At 33.6% G+C, this 22,635-nt stretch overlaps 2 protein-coding genes across 2 annotated transcripts in view; one reads left to right on the top strand and one right to left on the bottom strand.

Annotated features, from left to right (window-relative positions):
- Nucleotides 1-1,899: 1,899 nt before the first annotated feature.
- LOC138318154 (uncharacterized) lies at nucleotides 1,900-22,269 on the bottom strand. Its single transcript, XM_069260291.1, has 7 exons — nucleotides 21,756-22,269; nucleotides 19,542-19,758; nucleotides 12,576-12,695; nucleotides 8,250-9,818; nucleotides 7,036-7,098; nucleotides 6,715-6,801; nucleotides 1,900-5,671 (listed from the first exon to the last, which is right to left on the bottom strand). Exons 1-7 carry the CDS (start codon nucleotides 22,194-22,196, stop codon nucleotides 5,229-5,231), a joined length of 2,940 nt encoding a protein of 979 aa, XP_069116392.1. The 5' UTR covers nucleotides 22,197-22,269; the 3' UTR covers nucleotides 1,900-5,228.
- LOC138318153 (protein phosphatase 1 regulatory subunit 14C-like) overlaps nucleotides 17,606-22,635 on the top strand; it is a 44,139-nt gene continuing 39,109 nt past the window's right edge. The window contains exon 1 of the mRNA XM_069260290.1: nucleotides 17,606-17,907. Within this exon, the coding sequence (XP_069116391.1) occupies nucleotides 17,903-17,907 (5 nt within the window). The 5' untranslated portion in view covers nucleotides 17,606-17,902. The remainder of the gene's footprint in view (nucleotides 17,908-22,635) is intronic.

The following is a 22,635-nucleotide window of genomic DNA, read 5'->3' as shown; positions in this document are numbered from 1 at the left end:
TCATCTCTGGAGTCTTAGTGTCATCACAAGTCTTGCTTTCTCTGTATTAAACTCCACAACCAAAGCTGTTAGTGCAATCTTATTAAGATTATTATTAGCACCACGTTTAATAAGAGGATATGACTATGTCCCACTAGGGGTTAACTTCTGGTGACCCGTGGAAATGATCATTCAAATTGCTGTCTCCAGAATCTTGAGAATAAATTTCAGTGGAAAAAGTTTGAAAAAGCTGTCAGAACTATTTTCATGTACGTAGTCATCTGCCCGAAGAGCACCCTAGAACTAATAGACCTACCCTTTAATTAGGGGTGCTCCATATACTGGATGGAAATTCCATGCAACAACAACAACAGCCAGGCTAAATGTGAATGTATACTGGGCGTTTTCAATTGATGTAACGGTGTAGAAAATGAATTTGATCTGACATACAGTTGTATAAAGGTCATCCGAACATGACCCCTTATGTAATGTTATCATTCCTTCTATTGAACCCCATGTCAGATTACAGGGATCTGTATTTTAAGCAGAATGTTGTTAGTGGAAGCTGTAGTTTTGATAGAAGCACTGTGGAACCACGAGCCATCTCCAAATTATTTATCCTTCTCTCAACTCAAGTCTTTTGACGGTTGATAGGGAAATATTGTATAACATGTCAACAATGACCAGGGTAGCGTCCTTGTTGGAATATCCATACCTTGAATTGTCCTGATAGTTTTCCTCAATTCTTCACAAACTTGCGGATCTGCCTTGCTATTGTTGTTGCGAGTTCTTCAAGCTGTCAATAGACCATTTCCCAAGACACTTTATAGAATTGCCCAGACTACTGTCAAGTATCCACAATTCACCTTCACTTCCCTGATCAGTCTACACTTGTACATTCCACTCATCTGCAATGACATTGTCCTGAACAATCCTAACCCTTTTCAATTTTCATTCTTTGGAACAAAGCGACATTTGACAGCTTGCCAACATGGTACCAGTATCCTCCCATAAAAACCCATTTTAAATGATTGTGCCTGTGCCCCAGTTATTATTTAATCTCAATGATGAGCCCTCACCTTTTCTCAATGGGCTTCAATTGCTTGTGGAGTATGTTTGGTCTATTAGTATTTGACGCCGTATCTATGCTATCCATCATCTGAATACATCACAGCTTAACTGTTTTAAAAGGATTATGCTTTTTGGCCTCCAAATCCATCTATTTTTCAAATATATTACTTTGTGATTAAAAAGTTGAATATCAAATATATGATAGTTATGTATCTTTGCAGTAGCTGCTGTAGTTGCTATGTTAACCATCTTAAATATGCAAAAATTATGAAAATGTGGAACTTTAGCAAAGTAATTCACCTAGAAACTATAGAGCGCATCCTTGAACAAATTTTCTAGATTTATTAGAGGTACCTACATATTCTGAATAAATAATAAGTTTGTTCAAGATTGTTTTTAGACAAAAACTAACCAAAAAATAAGCAAAAATGACAAAATTTTCAAATTCAGTGAATTTATGCTTATTTCTGATGGTTAACCAGCTGGCAACTTTAAGTTGCAAAATAAGCAAACTTTCATTTCAATCAATTTAAGGATGTAGAATATATTTCAAATGCGACAATTTCATTTTTAATACAAAGTTCAGAAAATTGTCCGATTTGGGGTCCAAAAAGGGCCAAAACAATCCTTTTGACACTAATTTTCATTTCCACATGTTAAAGTATTTTTTTCTTCAGTTTTATGATGGGTTATTAATCCAATATGTTTTTTTAAAGAGAGGTATGGAGGATTAGAATTTCAGTATCATAGTGATTTGCTTCTTTCTGCATTGCAGTTTCATTAGACACAAGTTTGTTAAAAATCAGTATTCAATAAAACACTATCCAAATCACAACAAACTCTAAACCATATCAGTATTTATGTTTTAATACAAAAGTTTGAATAACTTCAATTGCACAAGAAATCAGAAATGTATACTTGAACATAAACTCTTACAATGTAAGGTGGGTGTACTGAACTGATGTATCTAAATATAAATTGTCACAAGCTGTAGAATGAAAAAGTACAAAATATTTCATAGAAATAACCTAAGGTCTGAGAAGGACCTCTAAAAATGAAAATTGAATATCATGACTTGTGCCAATTATAAATCTATATAGGCATAGCTTCTTTATGCAATGTCATTTAGTCTTGCAATACTTACATAAGACTGAATTAATTGATCAATTATCACTCGAACAACATTTGTAGAAAGCAATTTGTTCAATATTGTGCCTATGTAACATTGATAACTATTTTTCAATAAAGTTCTTGACATTCAGTTAATAAAGGTCAATATTTGAAATCTTAATTATCTACAATTTGACAAAACATAGTATAAAAATTCCAACTGATGACATTTTCTTCAAATAATTTTCACAGTAAATACATTTTTTCCTTTTTGATAGATGTACATGCAGTTTACAATAATAAATACCTGACTGAAGCAACTAAAGTACAGGGTGACATATATACTTTGGTATATTTGTAATGGTGAATTCAGTCCTACACATTATGAGAGCCTTCTTATCATTACAAAAAAGGAATAACATTAACATTAACAACTGAATACCACAATGTAACAATACTTTATGACAATACTAATCTAACTGCTATTTAAGTCTAAAACTGGTGGGCCAGGTGATTGAAACATATGCTAAAGCAAATAAAGTAAAAATCATTTTAAGAAAATTCAACTGTAAATGGCACCCAACCAAAGAAAGATTTAATCAAGTCTTTTATCAAACATATTACGCTCTGTATTTTCATGGCATATACTCATTTTAAGCTTCTGCTTGATAATCTAACTTTTAAGCTCAGTACATGGTCTTTAGGTTTTGGGTAAAATAGGATTCCGCCTGAATGACATGTTAATGAGTTATCCACCCCTGTCAGTAGGTATTTCATGTTACACCAAACTAATGAAGAAGGAAATTATGATTGACTACTCTAATGACACAATGCTCCATACCTGCTTTCAAGAACAGACAACTCAGTAATATGACACAAAATATATGTATATAAAGGCTATTAGCTGGTAAATAAAACCACAACCTAGCAAGGAAATATCACAATAGTCGTCGATTTCACAATAGACAAAATAATCACATGAATGACATAATAAACAATAAACTAGAATATATTAAAATTAATAAACAATATCAACAATCATAAATATCCACTAATAGTGGAAAATCAAACTGAAATCTGCAAAGAATTTTGTCTTCAATGCCAGGATATAGGTATTGTTTTACTAGTAAATTATGCCGATTGAGTTCTGGAATTATTCTATAAAATTGTTTTTGCATATGAATACTTTACATGTTAACATGCAATTAAACATCTATCATTGGCACAATTGTTCATTACATACTTTTTATCTTTAATCAAGATTTTCTTTAAATACATTGTATGTGCCAATAATTCATTATTTGGCCAATTCATGTATAATGAAAATAATACCCATTAATAAATCTATTGAGCGGGAACCTTCATTACCATAGATCTATCATAGTACTCGTAATTGAATATTTATATTTGTGTCAAGGTTTGGGGACTTTACACAGAGATTTCAGATCATTAATACTTACCATTGTAAACGGTCGTGGATTTCATAGAAAAAGCAAAAAGTATGTGAACAAATATTCTGGTAAGAAATATTAATAACATATTTGGCCACAGAGATTTTTTTAAATATAATGTGTCTATGGAAATAATATTGCAGAGATGATGTGAAAGTTTTTAAAGAGAGTGAATACTTCATGTAATATCAAGGCAAAGAAAATTGTACATTCATGAATTTCTAAGTATCTAATGGCAGGTTTGTAGTGTAAAAGAAAAGGTGAACACTAAATTAAGATGGCATGTGGATTAATGGATGCAATTTTGATATGAAAACTTTGAGAGAAATCTAGAAGTTTTGTTTGAGGATTGGTACAATAAATTAAGTATTTTTTTTAAAAGTAACTTCTTTAACAAATTACCACTATACAGGCATACAGAGACATACACTGTACATCTAACATGATCCTTTATTACGAGAGATCCACTTTAATGAGGAGATGATGCCCTGTAAAATCCTTTATTTTTGATATGCTGGAGTAATCTTCTAAACAAGAAGACGGCCTGCTTCATGTTGTGGAGTTCACAGTACTTTTTATGAATTAAGTGAACAAAGATGTAACCAGTACTTAAAACTGCCGAATATAAAAGCATCAAAACTCAAATTTTACAAATTAAGTTGACATTATTGCTGCATCAAATCACAAAGATAAGACAGTCTCTTTCTTCAGTGATTCTGTTCACAAGTAAGTAGCAATAAACAATAACTAAGCATCACTTTTACACAAAATTACCACTTCACAAGCATTCAAAATTATTTTCTTATACAATGTAAAAAGATCAGGAATGTCAATGTAAAAAGGGAATGAAACAAAACCTCTTTTTTTTTTAAATTAAAAGTAAATAACACCTTCAAGACTGAAACAGATTGATCAAGATATACATGATGGAATGCTGAATCAAATTATTGTTTTCAAATACAGAAATTAGTAGCCTTAATATCCTAACCAAAATATAGACTTTATTTACAATTATAACAGCATTATATTATCACAGTATACTACACCAAAGAGGCATTCACATTTTTGGCAATGTTCCTGTTTCACATTCAATACAAAATGACTTGTTTAGCATTTTATAATTTCTTTGAAACTGAAATTTATCAAGAAAGTAACAAAAAAGATCTGATCCTCGTTGGAAATCCAAGAGACCCAGCTCTATCCATCTGACAGGGTCTCTTGACAATTTCAACAAAATGAAATATTTTAGTAAATGGAATCTATTTGTTAGTGAAAACGTACATAATGAGATACCATCCCCCAACTACAAAATGCTTCATTCGTCCCACATCGATTAACAAAATGTGTTAACGAATATTTCAAACACCATGATTTCATGAGTTCAGATAATTGACAGTACAGAACTGAAATAACTTAACAGTTACTATTTTTTACCTTTCTTTCCAACCTCATCTGTCTCATGAATGTATACTACATGTACTTTTTTTTGCTGTTCAAATAATTTTGTAAAAATTGACATGGCTCGTATCAAATAGAAATTAGTTAGATCACATATACCCCCTCCGCTCTTCCCCACCCAACCACCCAAATACAATTTCTAATACAGAATATTACCGATTAAAGGTACATTCCATTAATCAAATAATCTGCTTCATTAGAATGCAGTGCTCTTCCCTTTCTTATTCTCCTTTTAACATTTCGTAGTCTACATCCTACATATACAAGTAACATCATAGTGACCCCTAGCCCCAGGGCCAGGGCCACGATAGGCCCCTGGTTACTGTCGTTAGGAGCCTCGACAATTACCAACCCATCCTCTTCCCCAATCTTGACTTCCACTTTTTCTTCTTTTCTGGGTTTTGTAGTTGCTTTCTCAGTTGATGGGACTTCTACTGCAGATTTTGAGGTATTTGATGTCACTGGTTTCTGTTTATCTGCCAGTTTTGAAGTCTTAGGAGGATGTTCGGTTTCTGTTTTTTCTGTACCCTCTGTTGTTTCTGGTTTCGACTTTTCTGTGTCTGGTTTCTCAGGTGCTGCAGGCTGTGTGTCAACTGTATCAACTGTAGTAAGAAAACCCATGAAGTTTTGGATAATACAGTTATCAATGCTCTATACCTTTAGAACTGGACAGAACATTTCTGTGTAATGAAGTAGAAATACAAAAACATGCTCATTAGAATATAAACCTAAATGAACTGGGGTCAAAGAAGTAATATCAACAGGATTTTCCAGATGACACAGGATCCAATCAAACGTAAGTCTGTTGGATATGAATTACTTCAAATGGTAAATATGGGACAAGGAAGTAATTTCAACTGTGTGGACAAAACAAAATTGCCAAATTTTCGAGGCGATCTGCCTCTTTATCAAGACATACAAAATGACAATTTTTTTCATTATTTTTTTTTCATTATTTTTTTTAATAATAGGATACGAACAGTAATGCGGGACAAAGTAGACAAATATTTAACTATAAAGCACAATGGAGCGCAATTTACCCTTTGGTAAGTGGCAGCCGAAGGCCCGATCCGGATTACTGTTTGTATCCTATTATGTAATCATGTTCGTTTTTTATGTCTTGATAAAGGGGAAGATCACCTTGAAAATTTGACAATTTTGTTTCAACCTAAATGAACACTGATAATCACAAGTATTATGCTATTCCCTCTTTACAGAGTTACTTCCCTTGCGAGTAGGTATCCATTGTGATGTCATAATTTTGTGAGTATGACATTACGCACACTAACTTGTGATGTCACAATCAATACCTACCGACATGGGCTGATAATTGTTATATGCAAACACAAAATATCAATAAATACCGTATTTATTTTAATTGCCGTGAGCAATACAAAGAATATTCAGAAAACAGGCTAGGTTTTATTCAAGATTGATATCACAGATCGACCTTTACAAGTACCTTCTGGTAATCAAATTCATCAGCATTATTACTGTTAATATCAAAGCTCTTTGGGTACAAAGTAATATCCCATGAAATTATTACCAGTAATATTAAAGCTCATTGAGTAAGAGTTATTTCCCTTGTATTGCTAAGCTACAGATTATGTGCTGAATCACTAAATTGTGTTTTTTATTTGTGTACCTTTCTCTATAAGGGGCTGTTGTGTTACTTTAGGAGAGGCCGCTGGGGTTACTTTCTCTGTCTTGGTTTGGACTGGCCCACTTGTAACTGAAAATAAATGTTAAAATTAATGTTAATTCATTTATATTACAGAAAGATATGAAAAATAATGTATTTAATATTGACTTGAATACCAGTATCTAACCTTAACTAACCATTTTAAATTTTAAGGAACAAAAACAACATAATTTAATTGATCAGCTCTTTAAAGATAATCTATCCAATAAAATAAAAACAAAAGCATTGTTTGCTCTTCCAGTGTGGCCAGTGACATTCTCTTACCTCCCTGTTCAGGTGCCTGATGGATGCCCTCTGGTGCTTCTGGGTTTTCTTTTCTGTGGAAATCTACAACACATATAGACAAAGAAATAAATATATGTAAAACGAACTATAAAAGTTGATCTTTTAAGGTTTTGTTTATGTCTTAGTCATGGGGGAGAATCCCATTTATCGACTTTCACTAGATGGACTGAATGACCAGGTGTAATTGTACACTACTCCATTACCCACAAGCATGTTGTGGTGGTTTAAGTTTGTAATGAACTTTCTTATAATTAGGATAATTTGAAACATCTCTATGCAATATCTATTTCAATTTACATTAGCATACATAACATTTCAACAATACCAGCATATATAATATGAATAATCACATTAATACAATTAGTTAATAGCATAAATGTTCAGTCTGCATTTCATAACAAGTTGTTAAGAATGTGGGAAACATTTATCTTTATTATTTAAACTTTCTGTTTTACGAGTTTTCTAAATTCTCAATAAAATTTCTTGCTCAGTGTCAGAGTGATACAGACAGAATGAACATCTCCGTCCGCACACAACAATGAAGGTTATCTTTAGGACAATAGTGAATACAACATCACACACAAAAAACTATGTTCACACAGATATTAATTTATAACAAATTCATCAACACAGAATAATTCTAAAACACACAACTGAAAATAAATAATAAGGAATGCACACAGTAAATATTTCTGAAATTGATCATATAAACAGATGATTCTAATGTGTAAGGAAATCAATACATTTAAAATAATGATGATGACCATGTTATCAAAGTTCTGTATCAATGTTTTAATTAGGGTTGGCCGTGAGAAATGCTAAATCACAATAGTAAATGATTTATTTCATAAAGGATTAAAATCAGGAAAAGAAAGGGAAAGAAGATTTTCATTCAAGTAATTTCAAGCAGAAGTACAAGGAAGGCATAAGAGAAAGAGGGGAATTCAAGAAAATGAAGAGGACACTATTTTTTTTTTCATATCTAAAAACATTATAATAAAACACTGAAAAAAAAAGAGCACATTATTGATCAATTTATTTTGCGAGGTATAGAAACAAATGTGAAATGCAAAATAAATTTAAATAATAACACTAAATACTTAATGCTAAAAAAATCTACAATAAATAAGGAGACTACAATATCAAACTGAGGATTTTACAATACTGCACACCAGCCACAACAAGTGGGATACCTTTGTGGAACATCTCGTAATCGTATGCAGGAGGTACATCGCCATAGTTGTTGGTATCGTAGGTCAGGTAGTCACTACCGTACTGTGGGTCCCAGTTATAGTTCTGGAAGTGTTGGCCACGGTAATCCGTGTTGTAGTATGGGTAGCCATCCTGATTGTAACCCATGGGTCGTAGTGGCTTCCTCCCGTTAGGGTGGACTCGGTTTGGTCTGACAGGCTGTTGTGGCCGAGTTGCTTGATTATTGATATTAGAATGTGTTTGAATTGCCTTCCCTGGTCCATTCATCCTCTCGCCCATGTTGGGACCATTTGGCCTGAACTTTTTACCAGAAATATTTGACTTCACTCGTCCCTGTCCTCCTCTCTGTGGATTGATATCTGAATTATCCTGTAACGTTTGGTGCCCTCGACCTTGATTATTTATCTGTTGATCTCCATATCCTGTGTTCCTATTGTTGGTCATGGACTCCCCCCATTGTTGGACCTGCCTGTCGCTTTCGGGGACATTCTGCGGAGCTGGTGTGGTTATGGTGGTTGTGGTGGTTGGTTTGGGTGTGGTAGGTTTGGCAGTAGTGGTGGTGGTAGTGGTTGGTGTGGTGGTAGTTGAAGGAGTGGTAGTACTAGTAGTAGTTGTAGTAGTGGTAGCTAGAGGTTTTGCAGGTTTTTGTTTTACAGGATCATTATCACCCGATACTTTGTGATGACTTTGCTGATAATTTCTGTCCTTGAAGTATTGATCTTCATTTCTAAATCTGTTGTCTGGCATCACATCACCAGTATACTGATCATACCGATCGTCAGTGAACGGACTGTAGGGATGATTCCTGTATTGCCCCTGTCTATCTAACATACCAAACTGGTTATCTGGCCCTGGTTCAGCAATATAGTGTCGGTCCAGTGGGTAATTTTTATCCCGTCCTGTTGGATCTTGGAGCATGTACTGTCTGTGAGGGTCAAACACTCTCTGTGTATTATCCATCCCTTGAGCAGGTCTAACAGGTAAACCTTGTCCAGATGTAAGATCGTCAGTGTAAGGTGGCCGGTTACCAAAATCTCCAGGCATTCTAGGATAACCTGTTCCTGGGTCGTAGAATCCTGACCCTGATTGGGAGCCCCAGTATGGTCCTTGTTGGTTCATCACTGGACCATTCTGTGGTAGGACCTGTTGTTGTTTAGGCAGGAAGCCAGTGTTTGCCTGTTGTCCTACAGCATCATTGTACACAGGATTCTGGATGTTCTGTTGCTGCTGAGGCTGAATGGGGAGATTATTAAACCCAGCGCTGCTTCCCTGCTGATAAGGGGACCCAATTAGACCTGAAGACACCTGCTGTTTTCCAATTGGACTTTGTAAACCCTGACCTTGCACTGGCTGAACTTGTGCACTTTGAATTTGCTGCTGAGTCTGATAACCTTGACCTTGTACTGGCTGCCCTGATTGTCCTTGACCTTGGTAAAGTTTGCCTTGGAAGTTGTTTGGTTGGAGAGCAGGGTTGGCTTGTTGTTGTAGCTGCTGACCAAGGCCATGGTTCCTTGGGTCACTATGTACAGCAGTTTGCACTGGAACTGAATCTAAACAAGATCGAAGGCATGAAAAAATGGTATAATGTAAACAGGTAATGGAATCAAGTTATGCAACCTTGATTCAGAACATAAATACAACCTCACAACAGTATTAAAAGTTGTAGTTACTATCTAAGTTATTGTCTATTAAATGTAGTTAACAATATCTTCACATACAACTCCAATGTTATAAATATGAGATTATGATTAAAGTACATTGTAGTTCAAAAATAATAGCAATAATAATCCCAGTGAAAAATAAAAAAGATAATTTTTGTGGGTTTTTTTTTTCAAATAAATGTACAGAAACATTGAGAAGTGATTTTAACATTTATTTCAGTTACATATTTGATTTCAAAAGAAAATGAAAGGCACAGGAAAATCAATAAATGGTGGTTGATTGTGTGCTAGGACCGTGGTCTGATCTGTCAACACCAAGTAGGATCACAATGATGCAGAATCAAGAAGAATTTAAATGCTTTAGACACTTGCTGTGAAAATTCCCCCAAGATCAGAGTGTGTCCAAACCAATCTATCATGAAAACTTGGATCTTTTCCAGACACTTAGACCAAGTGCTGGAGATATTTGAGCAAACCAAATCACATGAATGCAAGACAGAGAATAGATGAATGTAAACTTAGCAGTGTGAAAATATCGACCCACGAAATGACTTACCCCCACAAAATTGAAGTAAAATACATCATTTTAGTAGCCATGCTATTAGCACATTTGTAACAGCATAATACAAAGTATTTTTTTCAACTAATCTGAATTTATATTTATATCTATAAAAAGAAATATCAGCAACCTTGACAACTAAAAGCCCCTATATAGCTAGCTGTTCTAAAGCTCCAAACACTGACAATTGCAATTATACTACCAAGCTTTCTGACTTGGCCATATAAGGACGGTCACTTATCAGAACTCGGGGAAAAGCCATGTCCGCCAGATAATTAGATTGTCCAAATATAATCAATTACAGAACAAGCCAATATTTCACCAAAACACCTTATTGCTTTCTCTGGACAGCATGACTGGTGAGTTTGGAGACTGTACAGAAGTCTGAAGCACCTAGACACTCCATTTCAGTCTATTCATTCCTATCTGCTTTTTACATTGTAATTAACATTACAGTATATACCTAATCATTATTTTCATGAGGAGACATCTTTGAGACTTTTTTTGACACTTATTCGCAATTGGAAATTCTCTCGCTTGTCAATTTTTATAAGTTATCATTTTTGTTAATCTTCATTTGCATTAACAGGCATTTACGTTCATGGAAACTAAGTTAACTGCAAAAATAAAGTGACATTTAATCTCCAGCGAATAAGTAACTACCAGTATACTCGATATAACTGATCATTGATCTAATTTAATTAATAAATAAGCAATTCTGCTTCTAGACCACCTTGACTATTTCATCACTAGAATTCTTTATTAAATCTTATCTTAAAACACAGTCTTACTTTTACTAGAGAATAAATGTGTGCGGAATAAAAATCAAACAAACATTATTTGTTATCAATCAATGGTTATACATATTGGCTGCACAGCTTCATCATTCAAGTCCTGTGGTTTAGGTAAAATTTTACCTAGACCTGGTCATTATTAATATAAGGTCATTTGCTGCTTTGTAACTTTTTGATATACCTGCAATTATCAAAATAGATACAGATTTGATGATATGAGGTCAGAGACAATCAGGACTCTTGTTTTTAAACATATTTAAAAGCGCTAAAGATTTATCTCTGGAGTATTTTTTATAAAGAATTATTTAATAAAAAAAAAATTGCAACTTCTTAATTTTGTTCTATTAATTAGAAAACAAAAATTTGAACAAATGAATAAATCAAAATGATAAACCATTCCTTCCCTGGTGAATTTGTCAACTTCACAGATTAGTACCATGTCGATTACAGGGCTATATTGTTATGTTAGTCAGTTTTTTTATGTAACAGAAAGTTTCTGTGTCAAACATCACAGCTGTTCCTATGGTACACAAACTGTTTATGGTTCATGTAACAGTACTTTCAGGACAGGGCCATGCTCTTGAAGTCCTCAGACTATACTAGGCACATGGCATGTTTAATAGCTTCCGTATAATCTCTTACTCCTTAAGGAGATACTTATCTCCACATACTGCCCCCTCCAACAGTTACTGTGCTGTATAGCTCTTCACAGAAAACCTATTCGCTGACGTCACAAAGATATGTATTAATGATGTAACATTCTGACATTAGTTACTTGTACTTATTAATATCTAATGTAATTAAAATGTGACACCTGTGCTGCTAGGTAGACCACAAATATTTGTAAACCTATTTGTATGCATAACTATACACTGTAAATACATGTACATACATATATGATGGCAACAGACCACAAAATACAATATTTGTGAATCTAAGTCATATATATTGCTTAGTTGGTGATTTAATACATGTACATGTAATTGTTTGTAGTTTAGCCTATACAAAATATCATCCTCAACTTTTTTCATATTACATAGTTGTAAATGAGGAAAATAAGAAGCAGGAGCAGAACAATTGGATAGCCAGATCGGGACTTAAACCTGGAACCTTCCAAACACTAGCCAATTGCTCTACCAATTCAGCTGACTTGATCACTGGTGATCGATAAAATGTACAGGGGTAGATATGTTGCACTGGTAAAGCAGTTTATATAACTATATAATTGATCATATTACAGGACTTTTGCAGGACAAACTAATATATTTTTAGCCCTTAGATCTACATACTTACAGCAAACACCTTTATCAGCTTTAAAGCCCCGGATACACTGACAGATCCCTTGTTTACATTCAGCATTGAAGTCCAAACATTTGTCTCCCAGACTAACGTCACATTCTCCAAATATGGGCACTGAAATCAATTAACAGCAGGTGTAATCAATAATTACAAAGCCCTACAATGGCAGCCATAGCATTGTCATTCATTTTCCAATACTTATGTCTTTAAAAATCACTTAAAGCACCATGAAATGTCCAAAGAAAAGATACAACATACCGTAATATTGCTTATTTATTGGACTTATTAGAAGATACAAGACATGACATGTACATTAACTGACTCTCGACACCATTGATTTAATGCATGTCAAAGAAGTTATTTTGACAGCAACTTGTAACATGTGATACAAGTAAGGACACCAACATCGGTTAGCCTTCAACTCTATACTTTACAACAAAATATAATGTAAGTGTTGAACACTAGGACCATACATGTGATCAATACCCCAATACCTCTCCTGTGTAACCTGACTGTTCAACAAGATATATAACCTAACTGAAGCCAGCTTACATAGAAGGTGAAACACCTGACAATTCAATCATACTAGAATTACTATACATGTCCATACGTAGCATTTTCATTACAGTTATCTACCCTTAGAAGAAATTTTATTTTCTAATGACAAATGATCTACTGGGTAAGAAAAACAACCAAAATTGACAAATTTCAGCTCCCCACCATAATGTGCCATATGGTTGTATTTCCTTTGCCCAGAAAAACTCATACACATTATAATTTTCAATGCCTCATAGAAATGAAGAGAACATGTACAAATTATTTTTAAAACTGAGGTCAAAGGTCAAAATATAGGTCAGTGATTTGGTTTGGTACAGACATACTATCAATAGGGAAGGAATTTATGGAAGTAATGTTTGATAAACTAAAAGAATTTGGTCAAAATGACACAATTTTCTTTAAGAATGGGGGTCATTTTCAGCCCCCCAAAAAGTCTAGGAAATGTCTTGCTTGCTCGCAGGAAAAGGTAACTCTACATGACAATTAGACCTGTTGGAATCTATACAACAGTTTATATTATTGTAGATAGAAAGTATTTGACTAATGAGGTTCAGAATACAATAGATCATTCAATGAGTCACCAACAGACAGATGAATTAGTTGACTACACCTATAATGAATAATTACAATGAATAATAACAAGGTCTAGGTGTAGCAGCTATAATAGATCAATCTGTATGTATATGTATATCCTATTTTGTGATCGTGTTCGTTTTGTATGTCTTGATAAAGGGGCAGATCATCTCGAAAATTTGACAATTTTTTTTTGTCCACACAGTTGGAATTACTTCCTTGTCCCATATATATCAATATATAGATATCAGTTACACAAAACACATAAAAAAAGATAAGATGGTATCACTAATTATCAAATGAATATGGATTTTCATATTTTTTACAGTAATGTATGATAACTGATTATGGATGCTATAGATACATTCCCAGGACTAGTAAACTTAGTAATTTTATATAAATAATTAAATAACTCATCTACAGTAATTTACTTTAGAGAGATAGATATGACATATTTACATGATATGGTACTGGTAACTGTATGTATAATTACCCATTGGTATACAATATACAGATCCATGAAACTATACACTGGGCTTATTCTTTTTAGAAAATAAATACACAATATACTACATTTATAATTATGTAAACAGTAACTAATTATCAAAAAATAATAAATAAGTTGTTTCTACATTAAACCAGGAAATGCTTTATACACCACCATTCTATTGGTGTTGTTTTTATATCCTTCTCCCATAAGAGACCAACTCCATTATAGGACCACTTGATGTCAGTCCCATGGGTGGTCACATAACGGACAGACTATTGTATTATTATAAATGAATTTAAAGTATACAACACAATAGGACACACAAAAAGTATCAAGCTTGATAAACTACAACATAAAACTGGGTATTTTCAAATAGGTTAAATGAAGTCTACAAGTGATCTACTATACATGTTATATAATGTTCAAAGGGTTATTACTGTTGAAGATCGTCATTTTATGTCTGTCATAATGACATCAAATTATCCTGGATCACTAAAAGGATTCTTAATGAAAGTATATAAGAAGATGATGCCATAAATCAATTCTTAAACAATTGGTATACTTATATTACGTAAGCATAATGAGAGATTAAATAACTGAGTTCTGACATTATAAAACCATCACTGATAACACAGTCTAACATCTGTTATTCACTATGAAAATAACACAGATAGATATTGTGGTAATTACTGGTAAAATAGAGGCCATCAGTCACCTCTCTGTCCATTAGGGTAGTATATAGGACAATTACATGTCAGCCACATCATCATCAGATGTGTTAGCTATCAGGAGCATCACAGCCAAGCGCTTGGTGGTGGTGCTGGTGGTGGTGCATCATTAACTCTGGGATTTCCCTCCTGGTTAGCATGATCAGGAGAATACAGAAAGCAGAATTAAAATGTACAAGGGCCCCAGCGTCTGTACCTGATCATACAGTTGTAGGAACATGGCATGTACAATTTATTTTGGTACTGAAATACATGTAGTTAACTAGTTGTTTGGCATGCTGGTCATGACCTAGTAGCACTAATTATAGGACCAACCTTCACCACCATTAACTGTGGCATGCCAAATGTCTTCAAGTGTTCCTTATACTTCACACTGAAATGTACATGTGCATGCGTCTATATGCATGTTGCTTTAATTTCCCTTCAGTTTGCCAACTGTCATTTTATTGAAAATTAACTCTATATATGTAATTATAGTGGAACCCAACTGTAACCATGTCATCTAATGAAAGGATTACAACTTGGTATATTCTAAAGGGACTGATTGCAAGATGAACTAGAAATGTTTGTAAGTCAAAGTGGGCTGGAACGATAGGAATTGGATGAGATAGGACACAGTACACCACAGGGCTGGGACACTGGGGACAGACCTGGATATAACACTAAATATAGTCAAACCCGCCTATAAAGACCACCAAAGGAGTAAGGAAAAGTGGCATCTATAGATAAGTGGTTTTTATACACAGGTCAAATTGAACTATAACTGGCCATTTGCAATTGGGACCTGATGAAAATGGTCTTAATAAGAAGGTAGTCTTTATACAGAGGTGGTCACTAGGCAAGTTTTACTGTAATATGCCCCCAACTCTCGTCCCCAATACTGGGATGATACACAGATACACAGAATATATCCCACAACTGGAAACAAACCAGAAATTCTAAAGCATAACAAACAGTAGGCTTAAGGGCAGTGTCGGGGAACAGAGGTTAAATATTATTCCATTACTTTATTTGACCTACACCCTACTAGAAAATGTTTGCTATTCCATCCTACATAAGTCTTCATCAATTAACAATAACACATCATGATGGTGAATTATACATCTTGACAACACATATTTACTGCAGTGAAGGTTGGGTGGAGTCAATTAAAGAGTTGAGTGGGTTCGTCACAAGTGTTAGATCTACAGTATACAGGTATTTAAATAATTAACTACAGAGTCCAATATATGGAACGTAAGCCTGGTACCATCTCCAACAACCTGTAATGGTTATCACACATACAGATACAGAGGATGGCAGTCCAACAGATACACACCCTAACATTTGGCAGTTACTTTTACAATAAAACCCTTATATACATTTCATTAAACAAAATATGGTAGATAGGTCTTCTCTGCAGGTATCCATCCAAAAAATGCCAGCTCAAATTAATTACAATTTACATAGACAAGTGAAGAGATGTTAGACATATGTGAAGCCTAACTGTTTCCAGAACTAGTTTCAGCTACTCGTGTTATTCCAGGAGCCATCTGGTATATATAGTTTAGTCTTTTCAGCATAAATATAAAATGCTTTCTGATGGACAGTTTTCAATGATGAAAACAGTTCCTAAAAGATAGCAGCTGCATCTAAACTTAATTTTACCACCTTGGATGAGATTAGTTCTGTAATCTTCATATGAGTAGCTTGGTTACACACTCAAGAATTAGGAAGTACCAAGTGATATTCCATAATATCAAGCATGTTTGGTTACATTTCATCTTATTACAGTCTGTGACTAATTTTTTTCACTGCTAGTCATTTGGACTAATAAACCACTAAACCCCACAATTCTACTAGTCCGACTATTAAATCACTAGTCCAAATGAAAGATACAGCCGTTTTGCTTCAGCAATTCAGTCGTGATAAGTTTACAAGTTTTGACAAAAATTACCACCTTTGCGTTCATGAATACAAATTTTCACAAAATGATACATCAGGACTGAAATAATTGGATACACTTTAAATTTGCACTCAAAATATTTTGAAAAACTCAATTGATGACCGCTCCTGTAAATACAGTATATTTACCAAATTTAATCGGGTGGATCGAGAGCCACTAGTCCAATTGGACTAGTTCATTTCAATTGGCACTAGTCCGGCTGTAAAATTACTTGTCGTGGGCATCGGACTAGTGCTTAAAGTCGCAGGCTGTTATTTATATTTTGATTTCACTTTATATATAATTCATATACACTTGATTGTTGTTTATATGAGCACAATCAGCACATTTAATGGTTGTATTACATGTTGACTGAAAAGATTCCTGGTATTCCAAAGGTTTACAGGTTGATGTATTGTTCATGTTGTAAGACAAAGATAGTTTTTTGAGTCATATAGTATATATATACCTGGTAGTCAAATATATATATATTTCAAGTATGTCAAAAAAAATCTTAAGGCCTATATTCTTATCAATGTCCGGTTATCAGTTGTATAATACATATCATATTGTAAGACTTCTGTCTTAACAGGTTCTATATCTCAAATTATCAATTGATACCGTAAACAAATTGAATGTATCTTGTATAACTGTACGTAAGATAAACAAGACTCTGTAACATAATGTGCCCTTGACTTTAACATGACACATAGGAAACAGGAAGGATTAGAAAATATCCCACAAATTTGACAACAGAATCCATTTATAGTGACCAAGTGTAGAACAATTCCTTGTACAGACTCAAGTGCTACATATTGCATACTCAAGAAAGTGAATTTTAACTGCTCATTTGTTTACATACAGGACCTCAGTGTGTACAATAGCGGCAATATCTTGATTTCACCCGAGATTGTCACCGTTTGCCTGATAACGTTCGACAGTAATATGATTACAAATCCACCTGGGCCATAATTCATTCTACACACATAGCTAAAGGAATTGTTTTCACCAAGGTCTGTTACCATAAACAACTGCACTGCATTGAACAATGAGGTAAGAATAGTAATAGTATTTATTTTATATCATTAAACACTGTAATTCTGGTGAAATTATGCTCACATGTTTTACATAAGATATAATAAACAGAACATTAGTATTTAATGTCATCATGATGCATGTGTGATGAGAAATTCATAAGGAGGAAGTAAAAGAATGTAAATCGGAGCTTGGATTTCTTATTCAACAACCATTTTGAATTGCGGGAAAACTATTTGAATTTGTTTAAATACTTTTCAAGATAATTGTGATGTATGACTATGCTAAACCAGCGAGTAATACCTACAACGTTAACTATCACATATCCATTTATGTGTATCACAATGTAATAATTATCTACTGCAATGGCATGGTTTAATGTGTCATATCAGGGATATGGAAGAAATATGTATGTTTGTAAGATACTAGATAATTCTATATAGTTGCATATTGAAAAACAAATCTTTCCTGACACAAATCATAAGATTGAGGATATCTTCCAAAAAAAAGCAATTAATTAGTTTTCCAAAGTCATAATCAATGATTGGTTTTAAGTTTTGTTTTTCTCTTTTTTTCGATCATTGGCTCATAATTAATTTTTGCTTTGATGTAAATCATACTATGCATATTCAATCAGCTATAGATATATGCACTGTTCAAGTAAGTGAAGCTAGTGTATGTCAGTTTAACAGTAAGTATCATTACCTTAGATCTGGATATGATAAACTGTAGATTTCCTGAATCCTAGCTCGCTTATACTATAGCTTAAAAGGATGTAACTATTTCTTAAGGTACTAAATAGTGTAAGGTGCAGAAAACATATCCTTGTACTTTCTCTGAAATTATACAATAGCAGGAAATGTTACAGTACATGCCTTGAAGTTCCGTCTTCACTAAGGTTCAGGATATGCATATAAGATTATGTTGTCTCTATATCAGTACATAGTCAATCCATGAAATAAAAGAATAAGATGATACCATACCTCATATATACTAGAGGGAGTGTCAGAGACATACATCAGATTTACATATCTATATGAGAATAATGTTTTTATGTATGCATATACATTGAAAATAATATCAAACACATATTTTTACATTTGCATTCTTTCTCCTTTATTTTTGTCTCCATATGCATATTATCTATTCAGACTTGTTCCTCACATATAACAATCTAAAAGTACAAAAATGTCTGACATCACACTTCAAAAAGCAAATGCCAGTATGGAATTCAAATTTACAGACCTGTAATCATATAAATAACTGCCTAAATGTTCAGCATAAGCAAAACAATCATACAAATTTCTCTCCACTCTTATGCTCCAAAACATGCATTCATGCATGCAGGACAATTTTCAGCTGAGATGTATACATGTACAGCATCTATTAGCATTCATGTCACATCTCAATCATTAAGTGACACCGTATCAGCAGACTGAGGCAGACATGAATGAATAAAACCCAGTGGCTGCTTTTATGACCTTGCAGTAGATCAGCCTTAGACTAAGCATGTTATCCTCTTTAAATAAATTATTATTACTGAAAATGAAATATAGCATGCCACAGTACAAACCCTGCAATGTCGTACCTTTTGATTTTTTTTTATACATACCCCTTTCATGATAAATCACAGACAATATGAAACAACATACCTGGCCTTTTCTGTTGGACTGGTGTGGGTTTAGGTGTAGGTGACGGGCGTGGCTTTTCTGGTTTCTGCAGGCCTTTTAAGTCTCCTTCATTGTCCTGTCCAAGACTTCCACCATGGACTATAGATGACTCTCTAAGAGTCATAGATACATAGTTTTCGTGATTGGCAAAGGCACATTTGTTTTCTCCACAGTTGAACAGGTAGCAGGTATTATTGTCCTGTAAGGATTGTAAACAAAAATATGAAAGGATAAAATGCAACCAAAAAGAATAACGTCTACAAACAAATTTTAAAATATCGTTTTAAGTCTTTTTCATAAATTGTCTGTCTGTCTCATAAATTTCAATTATTCAAACTTAAAAATTTCACTAAATCCTGGTTTCATTAATACCACTGACTGGTCACCAGACAGTATATATGTAGCCACGTCTGGTGCTTTCACATGTACAGTAAGCTAAGTGTTTTCGTTCAATGTTGGAGCAAACATTGCCCCATATACTATACAAAATACAAAGTCACATGCGGTTTGATTGACAGCTGGCGATCTGTCAATTATTGTATCATTATGTTATTTTGATCCCAAAACAGTATGAAATATTTTTTCTACTTTGACATCATGATTGATTTATAATGTTCAAAATCAGATGTTAGTCATAAAAATGAAAATGAATGTGAAACCAAATTAAATGGAGAAAAGGAAACTGAAAAATATTTAACTGAACAGGCTTTCATTCATCAATGCCGATACAATGTTACATACTTGCATGATCCATCATTAACCACCTGAGAATATATGTTACATTGCATGTTCTATCAATATTGATAACATCACTTTTAATTCAATTTTAATATTCCTCAATATTTTGATGAAAAGGATTGATGCATACATCCTTTTGGCATAAAATATGTGTTTCTGTTATTTTGAGCCTACCTGCAAGGATCATGATCAATACATGTGTTGGTTAACATTACATGCATATATATTGTAATGTGTAATTGTTGTAATATTGTTGCTTTTCTTGTAATGTTGTGCAGGTTTCATAGTTGTTGAGGTATCTTTATAAAGCAAATCTGTCATGTGGGTTGTGTAGCTAGCTGTGCATGATTTTCACAGAATAATTCTGTAACCAAATTGTTGCATGTGAAGAAAAGAATATGCAACAAAAATTACATTTCGCCAAAATAAAGATGATTGTGGCAGAAAATCACATATTATTTTTTGTTTATTACTTAATTGTCAATATTATTACATATGAAATACTACCACTCCAAAAAGAATTCCTGAATGTTCACATCAACCACAAAAGCAAAGAAGATTCAAGAAAAATAAAACGAACAGAATGTTGACACAATCTAAACATTGATTTATTATTTTATGTTCTATACTGTCTTTTATGGCGACATAATATTGTATATCTGCCGCCAAACAATGAGATAGTCAGGTTGACATATATTTAGCAAGATAATAAATTGACTTGGTCAGATAGTAAATCACACATGTCATGTTAATGGATTAATTTTACCAATTTAACAAGATAAGTTTTTCATTTTCAAGATTATTAGCCTAATCAGTACCATATTTCTATAATTGTCAAATTGTGAACATGTTGTTGTGTGTTTTTTAGTCTTTGTTAATATGAGCTCTTCAAAGACTGCATGTTGTGTGTCAGTTTTAGTATATGTTGTACATGTATATATATTTCTAAGTCCTCCAAGATCTACATTAAATATAACACAAAATATGTTTAAAAATGCTCCTTCGCCAACAAATGGTATTTTTTCACTATCAAAATCAGGAGCAGAAGATTTAGTATTTTTCTTCAGTTACAAAAGTTACTTGCTTTACATCATTACCACCATTGAAAAATTTGAGCTTCTAATTTTACTTCGAGTTAAAAATATGAAAAATAATTAAATGCATCCAGAAAAAATTCCCTGGCACTATATCTTATATAGAATGAAGTACTGATTGGGCATGCACCAAAGGCAAAACGAATTATGTCATATATTTTTTTTGTTAATTAGACATATACATACACGATTAAACACCAATTATTGTTCAAATGATGAATATTATTTATGCTCTGTCGGCGGTGGAGCATCTTTAACTAATAATATTCTGAAATATTTTGTCTAGCTAGGTAACACAGAATACTTCAGGCTCTTCACATTGAACGTAAAGAGACATTTTATCATTAGGTATAAACTGTTGTACCTTATCCTCAAACACTGCCAATGTACAACCCTGTGTGTAACAGCAACTTTTGATACATTCGTGTCGTGTTTTGTTCCCGTCCCATCTCAAAAGGAGAGACCCAGCCTTTTGAGATTCATGTGACCTTATAATGGTACTTTCGTGTGTTTTATAGTAACACGCATTTCCAACGGAATCTTTGATATATTCTGGTTTCATTGTCGTTGGAGCAGCTGCTGTTGGTTGATTTGCTTTAGGTAAATCAACATCCGATGCTAGGGATTCTGGTTTATCGACTGCAGCAGGTTTTTCCTTTGGAGTTAAGTCATTTTCCGTTATACCCAGTCTTTTAATCATCTTCATCAGTTCAGGGTCGTTCAAAAGTTCTTGTAACGATGGTAATTCCTCATCTTTACTGTGTACAGAAAGCACTAAGACGACGAAAATAAATAAAATCTTCATTTCGATCGTGTGTTGTTGTCGTCAGCTTTCGGCCATAACACTTCCTGTCCTGCGCAGGTGCCCGTCTTACAATTTTAAGATTGATATTTTAACGAAACGAGCCGACCAGGCAATAGCGCGATTAAATGATTCTTTTTGAAAAATTGGTTATAAAAGTCCACATATTTCTGGGAACTGTTTTCTCTGTCATTTTTGAAATTGATACAACTATTTCATTCTTTTCATTCAAGATATTATCACGTACCATCGACATACACTGTATTCCAGGGAGAGGGCTTCCCTATTAAATCTAACGATTTAATTTAAATATTTTGAAATGAAAAAAATACACTGTATAGTCGGTTATTTACGAAGGTCTCATTTTTTTGTGATTGTAACTAAAATGAGAAAATGTCATGAATGTGAACAGTGTCAAATTTACCTGTTTAGCTTTCAGTGT

This window comes from Argopecten irradians, chromosome 3, assembly GCF_041381155.1.
Source record: "Argopecten irradians isolate NY chromosome 3, Ai_NY, whole genome shotgun sequence".
In the NCBI taxonomy this organism is placed as follows: domain Eukaryota; kingdom Metazoa; phylum Mollusca; class Bivalvia; order Pectinida; family Pectinidae; genus Argopecten; species Argopecten irradians.
This window is presented reverse-complemented; position numbering and strand designations above follow the sequence as displayed.

Excerpts from the sequence above, each read along its gene's own strand:
- LOC138318154 (XM_069260291.1), bottom strand. The coding sequence starts at position 22,196 with ATGAAGATTTTATTTATTTTCGTCGTCTTAGTGCTTTCTGTACACAGT. Across the intron at positions 9,819-12,575 it reads AGCTGATAAAGGTGTTTGCT|ATTCAGTTCCAGTGCAAACT; the intron begins GTAAGTATGTAG and ends GATCTTGTTTAG. Across the intron at positions 7,099-8,249 it reads TTACGAGATGTTCCACAAAG|ATTTCCACAGAAAAGAAAAC; the intron begins GTATCCCACTTG and ends TATGTGTTGTAG.